Raw genomic sequence first — 12,646 nt, forward strand, 5'->3', positions numbered from 1 at the left:
ATATATGAATTATAATTTGCTTTATATTCGATAGTGTAAATTTGAACGTTGAATTAAGGTTGGTATGAATGTTTCGGAATTGAATTAATTGGTCTCATTATCTTTATGTGTAGTAATTTAGCTATAGAAATTCGTGTAACGGAATATATATGTAATATGAAGATATGTAACAATTTTGTTATATTGGTGCAAGAAGAAAACATAATATAACTGTTTTGAATTACACATTGTTGAAAACCTCTTTGTAGACGACATTAGTAGTAGTAACTGAAGTTTGTCCATCATCGTCTAGAGCTAAAACCTTAAGGTCATCAGGATGAGTGACTCGGGAAAAAGTCACGTACAATTGACCGTGATTAAAGACTGGTTTTTTCAATAATAATCCTACGTGAGTTAGTGTTTGACCATGGCTTTTGTTGATAGTCATTGCATATGCTAGCATCAACGAGAATTGTTTACGCTGGAACTTGAACGGCAATCTCGTATCAGAAGGGGTGAGAGACATTCGTGGTATAAGTACTTTGGTTCCATGTTGCGTTCCATTAACTATTCTTGCTTCGACAATATGATCCGCCAATCTTGTAACGATGAGGCGCGTACCGTTGCAAAGACCAAGAGAGTGGTTTATGTTCCGCAGTAAGATAACAGGTGCACCAACCTTTATTGTCAATGAATGATTAGGAAGTCCAGACAATCTCAAACTATTTAAAAATTTAGGAGTATGTACTTGTGAGAGATTATCACCATCTGATTCTGCCTTACACAAAGAGTCACAGCTTAAATACGTCCAACCTTATGTAGTGTTCATGTCACACATATACTGATTAATTTGATCAAACAACATCTAAAGTCGGTGAGAGGATCGCTCGCCCTTCTAGGTGTGACTCTTCTAGCATTCCATACTTCGCCGCTGGGAAAATGCTTTCGACTATAGTTGCAATTGGATCAGGTCCACACTTCAACATAAACCTTGGTGGAATATCGATATCAAACAAACCATTGTTTACAAACCTTGTAATCCCATCCCCGATGTCTGCAATCCATCTTGAGAACCAATCAACCGTCTGTCTATCTTCGTTTGAAGCTAAGCTCTGTAGTCTCAGGTTTTTCGTGAGCCTCAATACCTTGCAATTCCTCCAGAGGTATGAAGAATTAATAGTGGCTCCTACAATCATTGGTCTTGTTGCTTTTGTAATAACTGGAAGAATCTGTCTAAAATCACCGCCCAATACTACTGTCTTTCCACCAAATGTTTTCTGATCACTACCAGGTACAGTGAATCTCAATATATCCCTCATGGTTTTGTCTAAAGTCTCAAAACAGTATTTGTGTGTCATCGGTGCTTCATCCCATATTATCAATTTGCACTTGATTATAAGTTCGCAAAGGTCACTACCTTGCGAGATATTGCAGGTGAAATCTTCATTCACTGAGAGTGGTATAGCAAATCGAGAATGCGATGTCCTGCTACCCAGCAATAGTAAAGATGCTATTCCACTTGAAGCAACATTCAGAACAATATCTCCGCGACTCCTTATCTTTGAAGATAATGTTTTCCAGACGAACGTCTTGCATGTTCCTCCGTAACCATATACAAAAAACAATCTGCCTCCTTTAGAATCACTATCATTAATAACAGAGTTGTAAACAACCTTCTGTTCATCCGTCAATTGAGTTACCAATGTTTCATGCTCTACCTTCAATGATTCCTTGTGGTACGCCAACTCTTCGGATATCAACATGTTTTCCGTCAATCCAATGTTATTTTCTTCTAGAATCGGCATTTCCAGATAGTCGCTCAGGCTCTTCCCCCACAAAGACAATAACTTCTCCAACTCGACCAAAGCAAATTGTTGTTTATCGTATTTCAATAACAACAAATCTGCATAGTTTAGAAACGAAACGAAAACATAATCAAAGAATAGGTTTTTGTATTAATCATGAAAAGCAAATAATAATGTTCAATAAATAGATTGCATGTTGATTTACATGGATTGTGCATGAGACGTTGACGATGAAACTGTGCATCCTCATCAAGAAATTGCCAAATGGCATTCCGCACCACCTCGGGTCTAGTGATTGAACTTGAAGTGAGCAACGTAGCAAACAACCTTCGCAATGCAGACGCGGATGCCCAGTAATTGGATTCAGTAATACCGTCGATGTACTCCTTGTCATCATCTAATAATCCATATTCATAACACGCATCCCTAAATGATTTGTGAATGATCCCCCAATAGTGCGAATATCTTCGTGGCTTGAAGGTCCACGTATGATATTTAAAAGGCATCTTAGATAGTATAATTTTCCATACCCTGGAGGAACATAGAACAATCGTCCTATGAAGAATCATTTCTTCCTTAGCTTGGATGCCAGTCACGCAAGTTTTGTCTCCAAACCAACTTACTAGGGAACTCTGCATAAGTGAGCGACCGAGCATCTTCGTATTTTTTGTTTGCCTCAAACCAAGCTGTGAACTGGCTCTCCTTAACCTCTTGGTTCTCGACAATCTCGTCGAGGCTTTGATCCTCCCCATAGACAACGTTCTGTTGGTGCTTTAAGTGGTAATTTAACCTCTCCACAGGTGGCATGCAATAATGGATCACGTACCCAAATAGTCGCCAAGTTGCTTCACATGCTGATATATAGCGACAATCGTAGTACATGTTAATCTCATCGACCACATCACCACTGACTGCATTCATAGAATTAATCATGAACTCTGGAGTGACTCAGTCATTTCCTTTATTGACGTATTTGAATAAATATTTGATCGATCTCGACTGGTTGGACCATTCAAAGTTAATATGTGCGCGATATTTTAGAAGCAGATGTTTATTATGCGGGACAACGTAACGGTTATCAAGTTGGATTCCATTCCTACTGATTGTTCGTCCATTATCACGCCTTCTATAGATTGGGTAACCATCTTTATCCAGAATCGTCTGACTAACATACTTTTTGGGGAAATACTTTGAACATTTACCATTTACCATGCATGGCGAGTTCTTCCGGAGTTGTCCGCCGATCCGTGCAACATAAATTCGTTAACTGCGTCATTGTACTCGTTGTCAGCATCTAGGTCTGGATTCTCAGCAGAAATCAAGGCATCAATTTATGGTGCAGAATGTGCACGATTCATTCTTTTGGCAAATAGCAATATGTGCGCGTGAGGGAGTCCTCTTTTTTGAAATTCAATTGTGTAGATAACTGTGCAGGAAATTAAAATAAAAAAAAAAGTTAATTTTATACATGTATTTTAGAATTAATTAGGGCACATTAAAGTATGTATGATAATCAAATACCTCCACATATGTCGCCAAACAGCTTTTCTGTCTTGATCTCTTCAATCATAGCATCAAGTTTCATCTTAAACACGCGACAAACAATATCGAGTCTATCCTCTGCTTTAAGCCCACGTTGTGCAACATACCGCTCACTATAACACCCCCCGAATTTACCAACAATTTAAAAGCTTAATTAAGAGATTAACATTCTAATCATCAAGCATAAGAAAAGCGGAAGCTAACATAATTCGGGAAAGTGCTATGCCACACCCATAAGACTACGGGTGCACAGGCTAAGTCTATAAGTTCAACATAACATGACAACTGTCTAAGGCATACATGCCCCAAACTAAGGCACACAGGCCAACAATCTAAGGCTCACAGGCCAACATCTAAATAAAAAAGGAAGGCAAGGCTACGCTAACTAGATCCACTAGCGCGTTCTCCGATATAATCAAAACCTGTAAAGACAAGGGATAACACCCGGTCAGCGAATAAAGCTGGTAACCCACCAATACGCGTTAAGTATCAATATATATACATAGATATAATCAAAAGCGTTTGGAACTGAGGAATACAGTATATAGCATTTGAAAACCAAGAGACGAGACAACAATCAACACATCACGCTCTCAATAAAGATCAAGACCAACAACTTCAATCAAAGAAACCACCACAACCCTAGATGCAACCCACAAGGTAGAGTTCATCATATACATACTCATAAGCAAGGAATACAACAATCACATAATGACAATGTAAGTTTTCACATTCCAACCTTATACCTTAGTACCACCCTTATGGCTACCCCAGGCCTTATCACAGTTCCAACCTGTACCTCCGAGTGCCACCCTGTACTTCTGAGTCCAACCTTTTCCCGGTCTGGGACCGTCGTCCCCCACCAATCGCACTGCCAAACAATACCACCGATCTCTCAGTACACAAGGGTACCATTAAATTCATAGTAACATACCACCGATCTCGTGAGCAAAGCTCAAGTAACAAAACCACCAATCTCATTCATATTCACACATAGTCATCATCATCAAGAAGATTAAGGCTCATCAATAGCCCAATCAAGTATCAACAAAAAGGTACAACGATTTGTACAAGATCACACCATAAGAATCAACCAAGAGATTTCAATGAAGACATGAAGCAATACTCAACAACAATGGATTACAATCCAACGCCAATATGATTGGCAACACGAGTTGCCAATCCTCAACAAGAAGGAACAAACCATACATACTAGCATAAAAACATCAAACTAGCATGCTCATCAAAACGGGTAAACCAAAATGGTTCCAACAAACCTTCAAGACTCATATTAGTCCAATGAATCACAAGGTTGGGCCCTTAGCACGATTCAAGACACCAAATCCTAACATGGATTCCTAAAACATCGTTCTAGACATACGAAACATTAAGAAGACTCACAAAAGCTCAATAATCCAACAACGGGAGGTCAAAACATCAAATACCAAGAGAAAGAACCACGGGGAAACAATTCCCCGCCAACATCACAATGTTCCCCGCGGGTGGGGCCACGGGTAGTGCCCTGCCCGTGGGCCTGCCCGCGGGGTACCAACCCACCAAGCCTCGTTCCCCGCGGGTGGGGCGGCGGGTAGGCCACTGCCCGCCGTTCCGCCCGCGGGTACAACCCTGTACACGCATTTTTCCCTTCGGGGAAATTCATCAACAAAGCCAAGTTCAAGTCCAAAGCACCCAAAACCTCACACACAACAAAGATATGACTTGAACCCAATAATAGCTCAAAGAAAGGCATTTAAGAACCCTAAATACAAGCTCTAAACATGCATTATCACAAGATCATGCACCAAATCACTCACAACATCAAGAATCATAAAATAGAAGCCAAGAAATATCAATAGCAATAGAAAATAGATTTTGTAGAGCATGGGTTACCTTTGTAGACCAAAACCACTTCCTTTTCACACTCCTAAGCCTCTCCTTGAAGCTCTTTCTCACCCAAGACTTCTTACACAACCAAACCACAAAGAAAACACCAAAATAAGATAACGGTACCTTAAAGCCAACTAAAAATACTAAACAACTTAAGATCTTACCCTTTCCTATGCTAGAGAGGTAGAAAGGTACAATCTTTAGGTGGAACTTTGCAAGGATAGAGAACCCTTCTTCTAGCTTGGAGAGAAAGCTAAGGTTTCTTTTAGAGAGAAGGTGGATAGTTTAAGACTTGGCTAGCATGGGAAATGAGTGAAATGTCTTGCTAGGGAAACTTGAGCATCAAACATGTGTGAAAGGTAAACTTTACCCTTACTAAAGTTAGGAAGACAAAAGGGTTGAGGTACAAAGCATAAGGCAAAAGGTACACATGATTGACTAAGGAGACTGGTCAAATTCTAGTCCATCGACTATTAAATTTCAGGATTTAGAAAGAAATTATCAAAGGAAAGCTAGGATGAATTCCTCAGTTAATCACAATTAAGGGTTAAATTTACGGGGTGTCACAGCTCAATCTCAGGCCACTTCAGGTGAATGTAATGAACAGATGAGGATAACCAATGTCCCTGCATATTGCCATTGCATCTTGATAGTTTTTAATCATATACCTAGCTCCGCTTGTGAATGATGATGGTAGTATAATTCTTTTACCCCGAGTTGTGGGATCTAATTCGCCCCTTGTTAATGCATAGCTCAACCCCTGATAAGCTTCACAATGCAACGCCTTCTGATGAGTTCTAATGTAGGTCAAACGTGCATGTTCGATCATTGTATATGCATTAACCAAGTATTGTTGAAATAACCTCCTAGAATATAACAATGTATGCTTCTCATTTACCTTCTCATGTATATAGAATGAGAAATACTCTTTAGGGCTAATTTTATTCCTACCACCGTGATGTCCTTGGCGCCATGCATTAGAAAATGTGATATCTTCACGATAACCATATTCGCCATATGGGAACAACAAAAGGGTACTGTATGGGCAAATATGCAGGGTTATTCAAATGATTTATTCTCTTCAACTGTTCAGTCTGGCTCTCGATCAATATGTCTATATCACTCATCGATGGGTCAAGGTCCCCGACAATAAGTGCAGCCACCTCATTAGCTGAGGTAAATTGTATGTCCTTCCATCTTTATTCCGCCTGCCTATTAAATTCATTTTAACCTCAACAATTGGATTAGACTGAATTTCAGGTCTTGCCATTTTGAAACATTTTACCAAAACATTATTTTCGTCCATCATGTTCTTTAATTCCTCAACACTATTTTCGTGGATATCCCCTGAGTTAACATCTCTTCTGCATAGGAAACAAACGGATGTAAATAAACAATAGATGTATTGTAGGTGTAAGCAAAACGAAATGTATAACGTATTTGGATACTTACGTAACATAATTGATGCGATTATTAATCTCATTATCTGTATCGTAAATATATAATTGTGCAGACTTTGGCATGGAACCTTCTCCTGGAACCAAGCTTCCAATCCAATGATAATTTTGACCACTTATCCTAAAAATCGGAGGACCGTTACCGGTGTTGATTGACCTATCGACTCTACCTCCCAGAGACGTGAAGCAGAACATGTTGTTATATCTTCGAATATTGTTGAGGAAGTGTATGCTCGGTTCATTATCGTCAAAGTATAGGCTCTGGAAAACATGAGGAGGATCCTTCATGCGAGGTAATTGTATCTTGCCCTCGTAGCAACAATTTGTGTATTTCGGCAATCTTCACGTAACATTTTGATTTGAGCACTCATGTCGCCAGAATAAGGCACCACAATAATTACAGGAATGAGCAACATCTCCAAGGTCCAAATAGGAATCTAATTACATAAATACTCCGTAGTTAACAATTAGCGAAGATGAACATAAAAGATTTGTGAATTCATAAAAATGAAAATTACTACGATTTGAGTTTATAAAAAACTACCATATTTGTTGTTTTCACATACGAAATGTTCGAATTCCGTAGCAACAAATAACAATGTCTAAAATTGACTAATGTTATTTCTCACTCTTAAATTGACTCTCTCATCTTCCTTTATTTTTGGTATATTGTTTATGTAGTGTGGTACAGTCTTGATACTATACCCATAGACGTAAATGAAGATTCATCCTGTAACATTTCCCAAGGCAATAGTGATCTTTTTGAGCTACTTATAATGTCAAAACTTATCATTTGGAGTCAATGATGTATAAACATTGCTTTGAGGCATTGGATCGAACTATGAGGGATCTGTTACGATTTGTGAATCCTTTGAGTTCAAGTATGACATTTGGGGAGAAAAGAGTGGTTATTGGTAGTGATTTTTGACAAATACTACATGTGATTCTCAAGGGAAAAAGACAAGACATTGTTGGGCAATTATAAACTCTTCGTATCTTTGGAATAGTTGTAAAATGTTAAGATTGACTAAAACTTTAAGATTACAAAGAGTAGGAAATGTTGATACCTTTGAAGAAATAAATGCTTTTTCAAAATGAATTGCTGATGTATATAGCCATATAGGTGATGGTGAGACATGTGCGACTAATGATGATTTTGCAAATATAGAAATCTCAAAAGATAATTTATTACAACCCCAAGATTATCCAATTGCAACAATAGTTAATAGTATATTCCCTATGTTTTTTTTTTTTTTTTTTTTTTTTTTTGTTTTTCTGATACTTGTGTTGGAATATTTAAATGGTCGTGCAATTTTAACAGCAACATATATTGGATGTACTTGATGAGATCAATGAGTATATGAGTAGCTTGAATCCAACTGAGGGTAGAATGTATTTCAGCTCCGATTTTGTTTGTCAATCGGATTCTGATTCATATACATTGGCCCAATTGCACATCCCCAAAGTTTTTGAATAGATTAAAATGTTCAGGGATTCCAAATCATTCTCTTACTTTAAAATTGGGGTCATCAATCATGCTTTCATGGAACATTGGTCATTCAGCGGGTTTGTGTAATGACACGAGATTCATTATTAGGAAATTAGGAAATCATGTTATTGGAGCAAAGATTATGTCAGGAAATAATTTGGGTATTGGATTTTTGATCCGGGGATTGACATTGACTCCATTAGATTCTCAGTTGACATTTTTTTTAGTTGACATTTAAGTTCCAAAAGGAGACAATTCTCTCTAATATTATCTTATGCAACAACAATAAACAAGAGCCAATGTGTCTTTCAAATGTTGGATTACTTTTGAAGAAACATGTTTTTGTACATGAACAATGTAGCTCTATCTAGGGTTAGCAATCTTAAAATTATTATTTTAAGGAAGTTGTGTATAAGGAAGTTTTTAACAATTTGTAAAATTCAGCATTGATGTTTAGGTTTTTTGCAAAATTAATATAACTATATTTAAATTATTTTATAATATATGAATTGCTTTATGTTAACTAGTATTTTTAAATAAATAAATAGTATTATTATAATATTGCCTAGAGATAATTCCAGCATTAGTCCTCCGACTATCATGATTTTCCACAATTGGTCCTCGACTTTTAATTTGGACAATTTAGACTCTTGACTATCAAAAAGTTTCCGATGTTGGTCCTTCCGTTTTCATGTGGTTAAATGGACGTTAAAATGAAGGCTAAAACTGTCTTTTAACCCCCCTAACGTATTTTCGAACAAAAAACACTTCCTTCTTCTCCGGTCAACCTCCGTAGAATCTGTAGTTCCGATTCGGTAGCTGATCTCAGTGTTAGCTGCAGCAAACGCCACTACCTATGGTGACAGTGTTGGAGGTGGAGCCGCCGAGCCCGTTGAGGTACGTGATTGGAGCCGCCATCATATGGTCGGCGTCGTTTTGCCTCTCGGCTACAGCCTACATGATGTTTCGCAACAAGCGTGTGCCTTCCTCTTCTTACTCCAAACAGTCGTAGGAACAAGGTTTTGAGATAGAGGTGTGCAAGAGGAAACTCAGGAAAGTGTCAAAAGCTTCTTTTTTATGCTTTGATGGGGGGTAGCAAAGAGGTGGGAGGAGAGCTCTGCTGCATATTATTGTAAATGCATTAAAATCCATTTTGTAGTGTGTTCAATTAATTAGACATTTCAATGGATATGGGTGTTGATTCCTAGAGTTTGGTTCTGTTTTCATGACTGGGGTCACACGATGGCTCTTACTGCTACTGATCAAATAAGAAAGAAAGAAATTATTATTGTTTAACCGTGAACAAAAAAAAAACATCCATAGCGTATGATTTCTCCCGACCTCGCCGCCGAGGAAAAGGAAGCGGTTATGACCATGGCGGAAAAGGAGAGGGAAGAAAGGACGCGTGGGTGATGGGTGGATGCGACTGCGAATACGGCGTTGGTGGCGATGTGAAAGAGCCGCCGAGTCCGGTGCCGCCGTCGCCACCCCGTCGAGGAGAGAGCCCAAGGCGGTGGACGAAGATCTAACATCCATAGCGTATACGCGATTGATGGAGGTCGCTGCTCACCGGAGATGGATTCGTCGGACCTGCTGCCTTTGCCGGGAAGAGGGCCAACCGTCGTTGTTGTTGACGAGAGAGGGAGGGAGGAGCGAGAACGAAGGTTCAGCAGCCGCCGCCCACCTGCTATGCCGGAGCTTGCCTTCTGTTGACCAATCTCGCCGGGAGGAGAAGAAGATGTTGCAGGATCTGCTATCATATCTGTTTCGCCGGATCCACTGCCATCTCTGTTTTTAAACTACTGTGGTTCTCTGTGATTGCTGGCAAGGAAAGAAAATTTAAGGCTAGGGGGAGAAGAAGCTGAGGGGGAGTGAAGAAGGTGGCGACGGCTTTGGTGGCCGTTGATGGGGTTGCCTCTTACCGCCAGATAGAGAGAGATGGTGATGGTGGGTGAAGCTGAGGGAGAGAGAGAGCAGATACAAAGGGTTTTTTTTTTTTTTTTTTTTTTTTTTTTTAATAGCGTATATGGAGTTTAATAATGTATATGGAGGAGATACATGATGTATTATACGCAAGAGACATAAAAAGACTTTTTTAACCCTCATTTTAACGTTCATCTAACAACATTAAAACAAAAGGACCAATATTGAAAACTTTTTAATAGTCAAGGGTCTAAATTGTCCAAATTAAAAGTTGAGGACTAATTGTGGAAAATCATGATAATTAGAGGACTAATGTTGGAATTAACTCTATTGCCTAATATGGTAGCGTACTAGTATACTTAAAATCTCAGCCGAAAAGGATTGTAGTTTAAAACCGCAAAGTTGAGCAATTAGGTTTAAACTCTGATCTGATCTGATCTGATCTGATCTGATGTTTCGGCAAAAAGCAAAAATATTTTGCAGCTTAATTCCGCCGACGACCGGTAAGAATGGCGGATTGTGAGGGGGGCAAAATGGCGGCTCTAATTCCGTGTGGGCAGAGGGCATTACGGTGGGTTGCTAATCATGAATCCAATAACTTATTGTGCGACGAATTGGTGGGCGAGATACTTGTAAGACTACCCACAACATCTGCCGTTCGATTCCAAGCGGTTTGCAAACGCTGGTATTCTCTCATCTCTTCTCCTTACTTTATTGCCCGCTTCCGTCACCATCATAACCATACAGATAATGTTGAGTCAAGTCTGGTTTTCCGATTTGCATATTCTTGTGACTTCTGTGACTCTGCCGACTGCAACCAATGCGATTCTGACTTCCAAATCATCTCCAACTCTTCTTCCTTATTACGAAAGGTGTACGGAGAGAGTGCGTTATTCCGTTTAAGTTATCTCCCGTGTCCCCCTACAGACCTTCACAAACTTCGGTTGGAAGGCTCCTTTGCTGACTTAATCTTATGCTCTTGCCTTATTACCCTTACCAACAAAATTGATTATTATGTCTCCAATCCGCTCACCAGACAATGGATTGCTCTCCCTCCAGCTGCCTATGAGAGCTTACCGCAGGATGTCTCAATTGGCTTTTTGTGGGTGGAGGATGCTTCTCATCATAACAAGTTCATGGTGGTGACTGGTGAGGCTTCGTATGTGGCGTAGTACTCCGAGTACACCTTGTTCCGGGTTTAAAGCCCAAGTCTTTTCTTCAGAGAAGTGGCAATGGAGGAGTTTGGTTGTTTCATCCCCTCTGAGCTTGAATCACTACGGAGGGAGAACTCCTCTTGTTGCCTATAGAGGGATGCTGCATTGGCTAAACGCTGATTGTATCATGGTCTATGATCCACTTAACACCCCGGAAATATTCTCTCGTGTCATTCATCTTCCAATTCCAATTCAAATATCCAGAAATAATTGCTTTGGAGTAAGCCAAGGTTGTCTTCGTGTAGCGGAAGTTTCAGATGAATATACAATAGATCCCATACTGGATGTATGGGAATTCGAGGACTATGACTCTGGGTTGTGGATTTTGGTTCACAAGATTCACCTTAGAAATCTGATCCATAATGGGTTACTGGAAAGTTTGCAGGGTGAATTGCCTTGTTTCTCAGTACTAAGTCTCCATCCTGAAAATAGAAATGTTATTTATTTACGGTTACTTAATGGAGTAGTCTTGGTTAACATGAAAAGCAGAATAATAGAGCGATTCTACCCAATAAATGAGAGAGCGGTGTTTAGTTGGAGGGATGCCTTTCACCTTGTTGACCAGCCGTGGCCAACAGCAATATCATTACTGCGGTACTAAACATATGGCAGGCTATGTATTTCTTATTTTTCTTGCTTCTTCCTTTCCAATTCAATAGGAGAAACAAACTTCTTTGTTGGTAATGACTGTTTATTTCTTATCATCTTATGGCATGGCATGACTTGGCTTGGCTGGTTGTTTAATATGTAACACTTGAAACAAACTTCCTTGGTGGTAATGTTTTTATGATAGGTTCCTTAGAGCAACCACATCAGTGGTTTTTGCTCAAATTTTGAAAAAGAAAAAATCAACATATAATTTTTGAACTAGTGTCAGATGTAGTTTTTTTTTTTTTTTTTTTTTTTACTCCTGAAAGTGTCGGTATTTGTTTGTTTTTTGGGAAAATGGCACTTTTTCCCCTTCAATTATTTATGTAAGCACATTAGCCCCCTCAATTATTTTAAAAGTGGTGGTTTTCCCCCCTAATATATTAACTTGACATTTCTACCCTTAAAATAAACATTTTATTTATTTTACTTCTCCAACAAATTATTGCGTATATGTAGCGATTACCACGGTTCGGTTCGAACTGAACCAGACACTATAGCAATCGAATTAAAAGTTTTCAGTTATGATTCAGATCTAGAACCCAATATTTGGATTTCAATTTATTAAATTTAAGAAAAAAAAAAAAAAAACTGGATCATGAACCGGCGGTTCCGGATCCCGTTCGCAATTTTGAACCGTCTTTATTTTAAAATTTTATTTTTTATTTTAAAATAGTTTAAATTCAACAATAAATGTATTTT

At 38.9% G+C, this 12,646-nt stretch overlaps 2 protein-coding genes across 2 annotated transcripts; one reads left to right on the forward strand and one right to left on the reverse strand.

Annotated features, from left to right (window-relative positions):
• Positions 1–833: 833 nt before the first annotated feature.
• Positions 834–3,369, reverse strand: LOC109159830. The gene is made up of 4 exons (XM_019307941.1): positions 3,306–3,369; positions 2,408–2,695; positions 1,990–2,181; positions 834–1,882 (listed from the first exon to the last, which is right to left on the reverse strand). Exons 1-4 carry the CDS (start codon positions 3,367–3,369, stop codon positions 834–836), a joined length of 1,593 nt encoding a protein of 530 aa, XP_019163486.1.
• A 7,222-nt stretch (positions 3,370–10,591) lies between these two features.
• Positions 10,592–11,897, forward strand: LOC109159831 (putative F-box/kelch-repeat protein At1g15680). Its single transcript, XM_019307943.1, has 2 exons — positions 10,592–11,231; positions 11,305–11,897. The coding sequence occupies exons 1-2, from the start codon at positions 10,592–10,594 to the stop codon at positions 11,895–11,897; spliced, it is 1,233 nt and encodes a 410-aa protein (XP_019163488.1).
• Positions 11,898–12,646: the final 749 nt, after the last annotated feature.

Source organism: Ipomoea nil, unplaced genomic scaffold, assembly GCF_001879475.1.
Source record: "Ipomoea nil cultivar Tokyo-kokei standard unplaced genomic scaffold, Asagao_1.1 scaffold2845, whole genome shotgun sequence".
NCBI classification, from domain to species: domain Eukaryota; kingdom Viridiplantae; phylum Streptophyta; class Magnoliopsida; order Solanales; family Convolvulaceae; genus Ipomoea; species Ipomoea nil.

What these genes read in the sequence shown, in the direction of transcription:
- LOC109159830 (XM_019307941.1), bottom strand. Translation starts at nt 3,369, where the DNA reads ATGAAACTTGATGCTATGATTGAAGAGATCAAGACAGAAAAGCTGTTT. An exon ending in GTTTGGCGACATATGTGGAG is followed by an intron (nt 2,696 to 3,305) that starts GTATTTGATTAT and finishes CTATGAATGCAG; the next exon opens with TCAGTGGTGATGTGGTCGAT. An exon ending in CACTTATGCAGAGTTCCCTA is followed by an intron (nt 2,182 to 2,407) that starts GTAAGTTGGTTT and finishes ATGGATTATTAG; the next exon opens with ATGATGACAAGGAGTACATC.
- LOC109159831 (XM_019307943.1), top strand. Translation starts at nt 10,592, where the DNA reads ATGGCGGATTGTGAGGGGGGCAAAATGGCGGCTCTAATTCCGTGTGGG. An exon ending in CAAGTTCATGGTGGTGACTG is followed by an intron (nt 11,232 to 11,304) that starts GTGAGGCTTCGT and finishes TCTTTTCTTCAG; the next exon opens with AGAAGTGGCAATGGAGGAGT.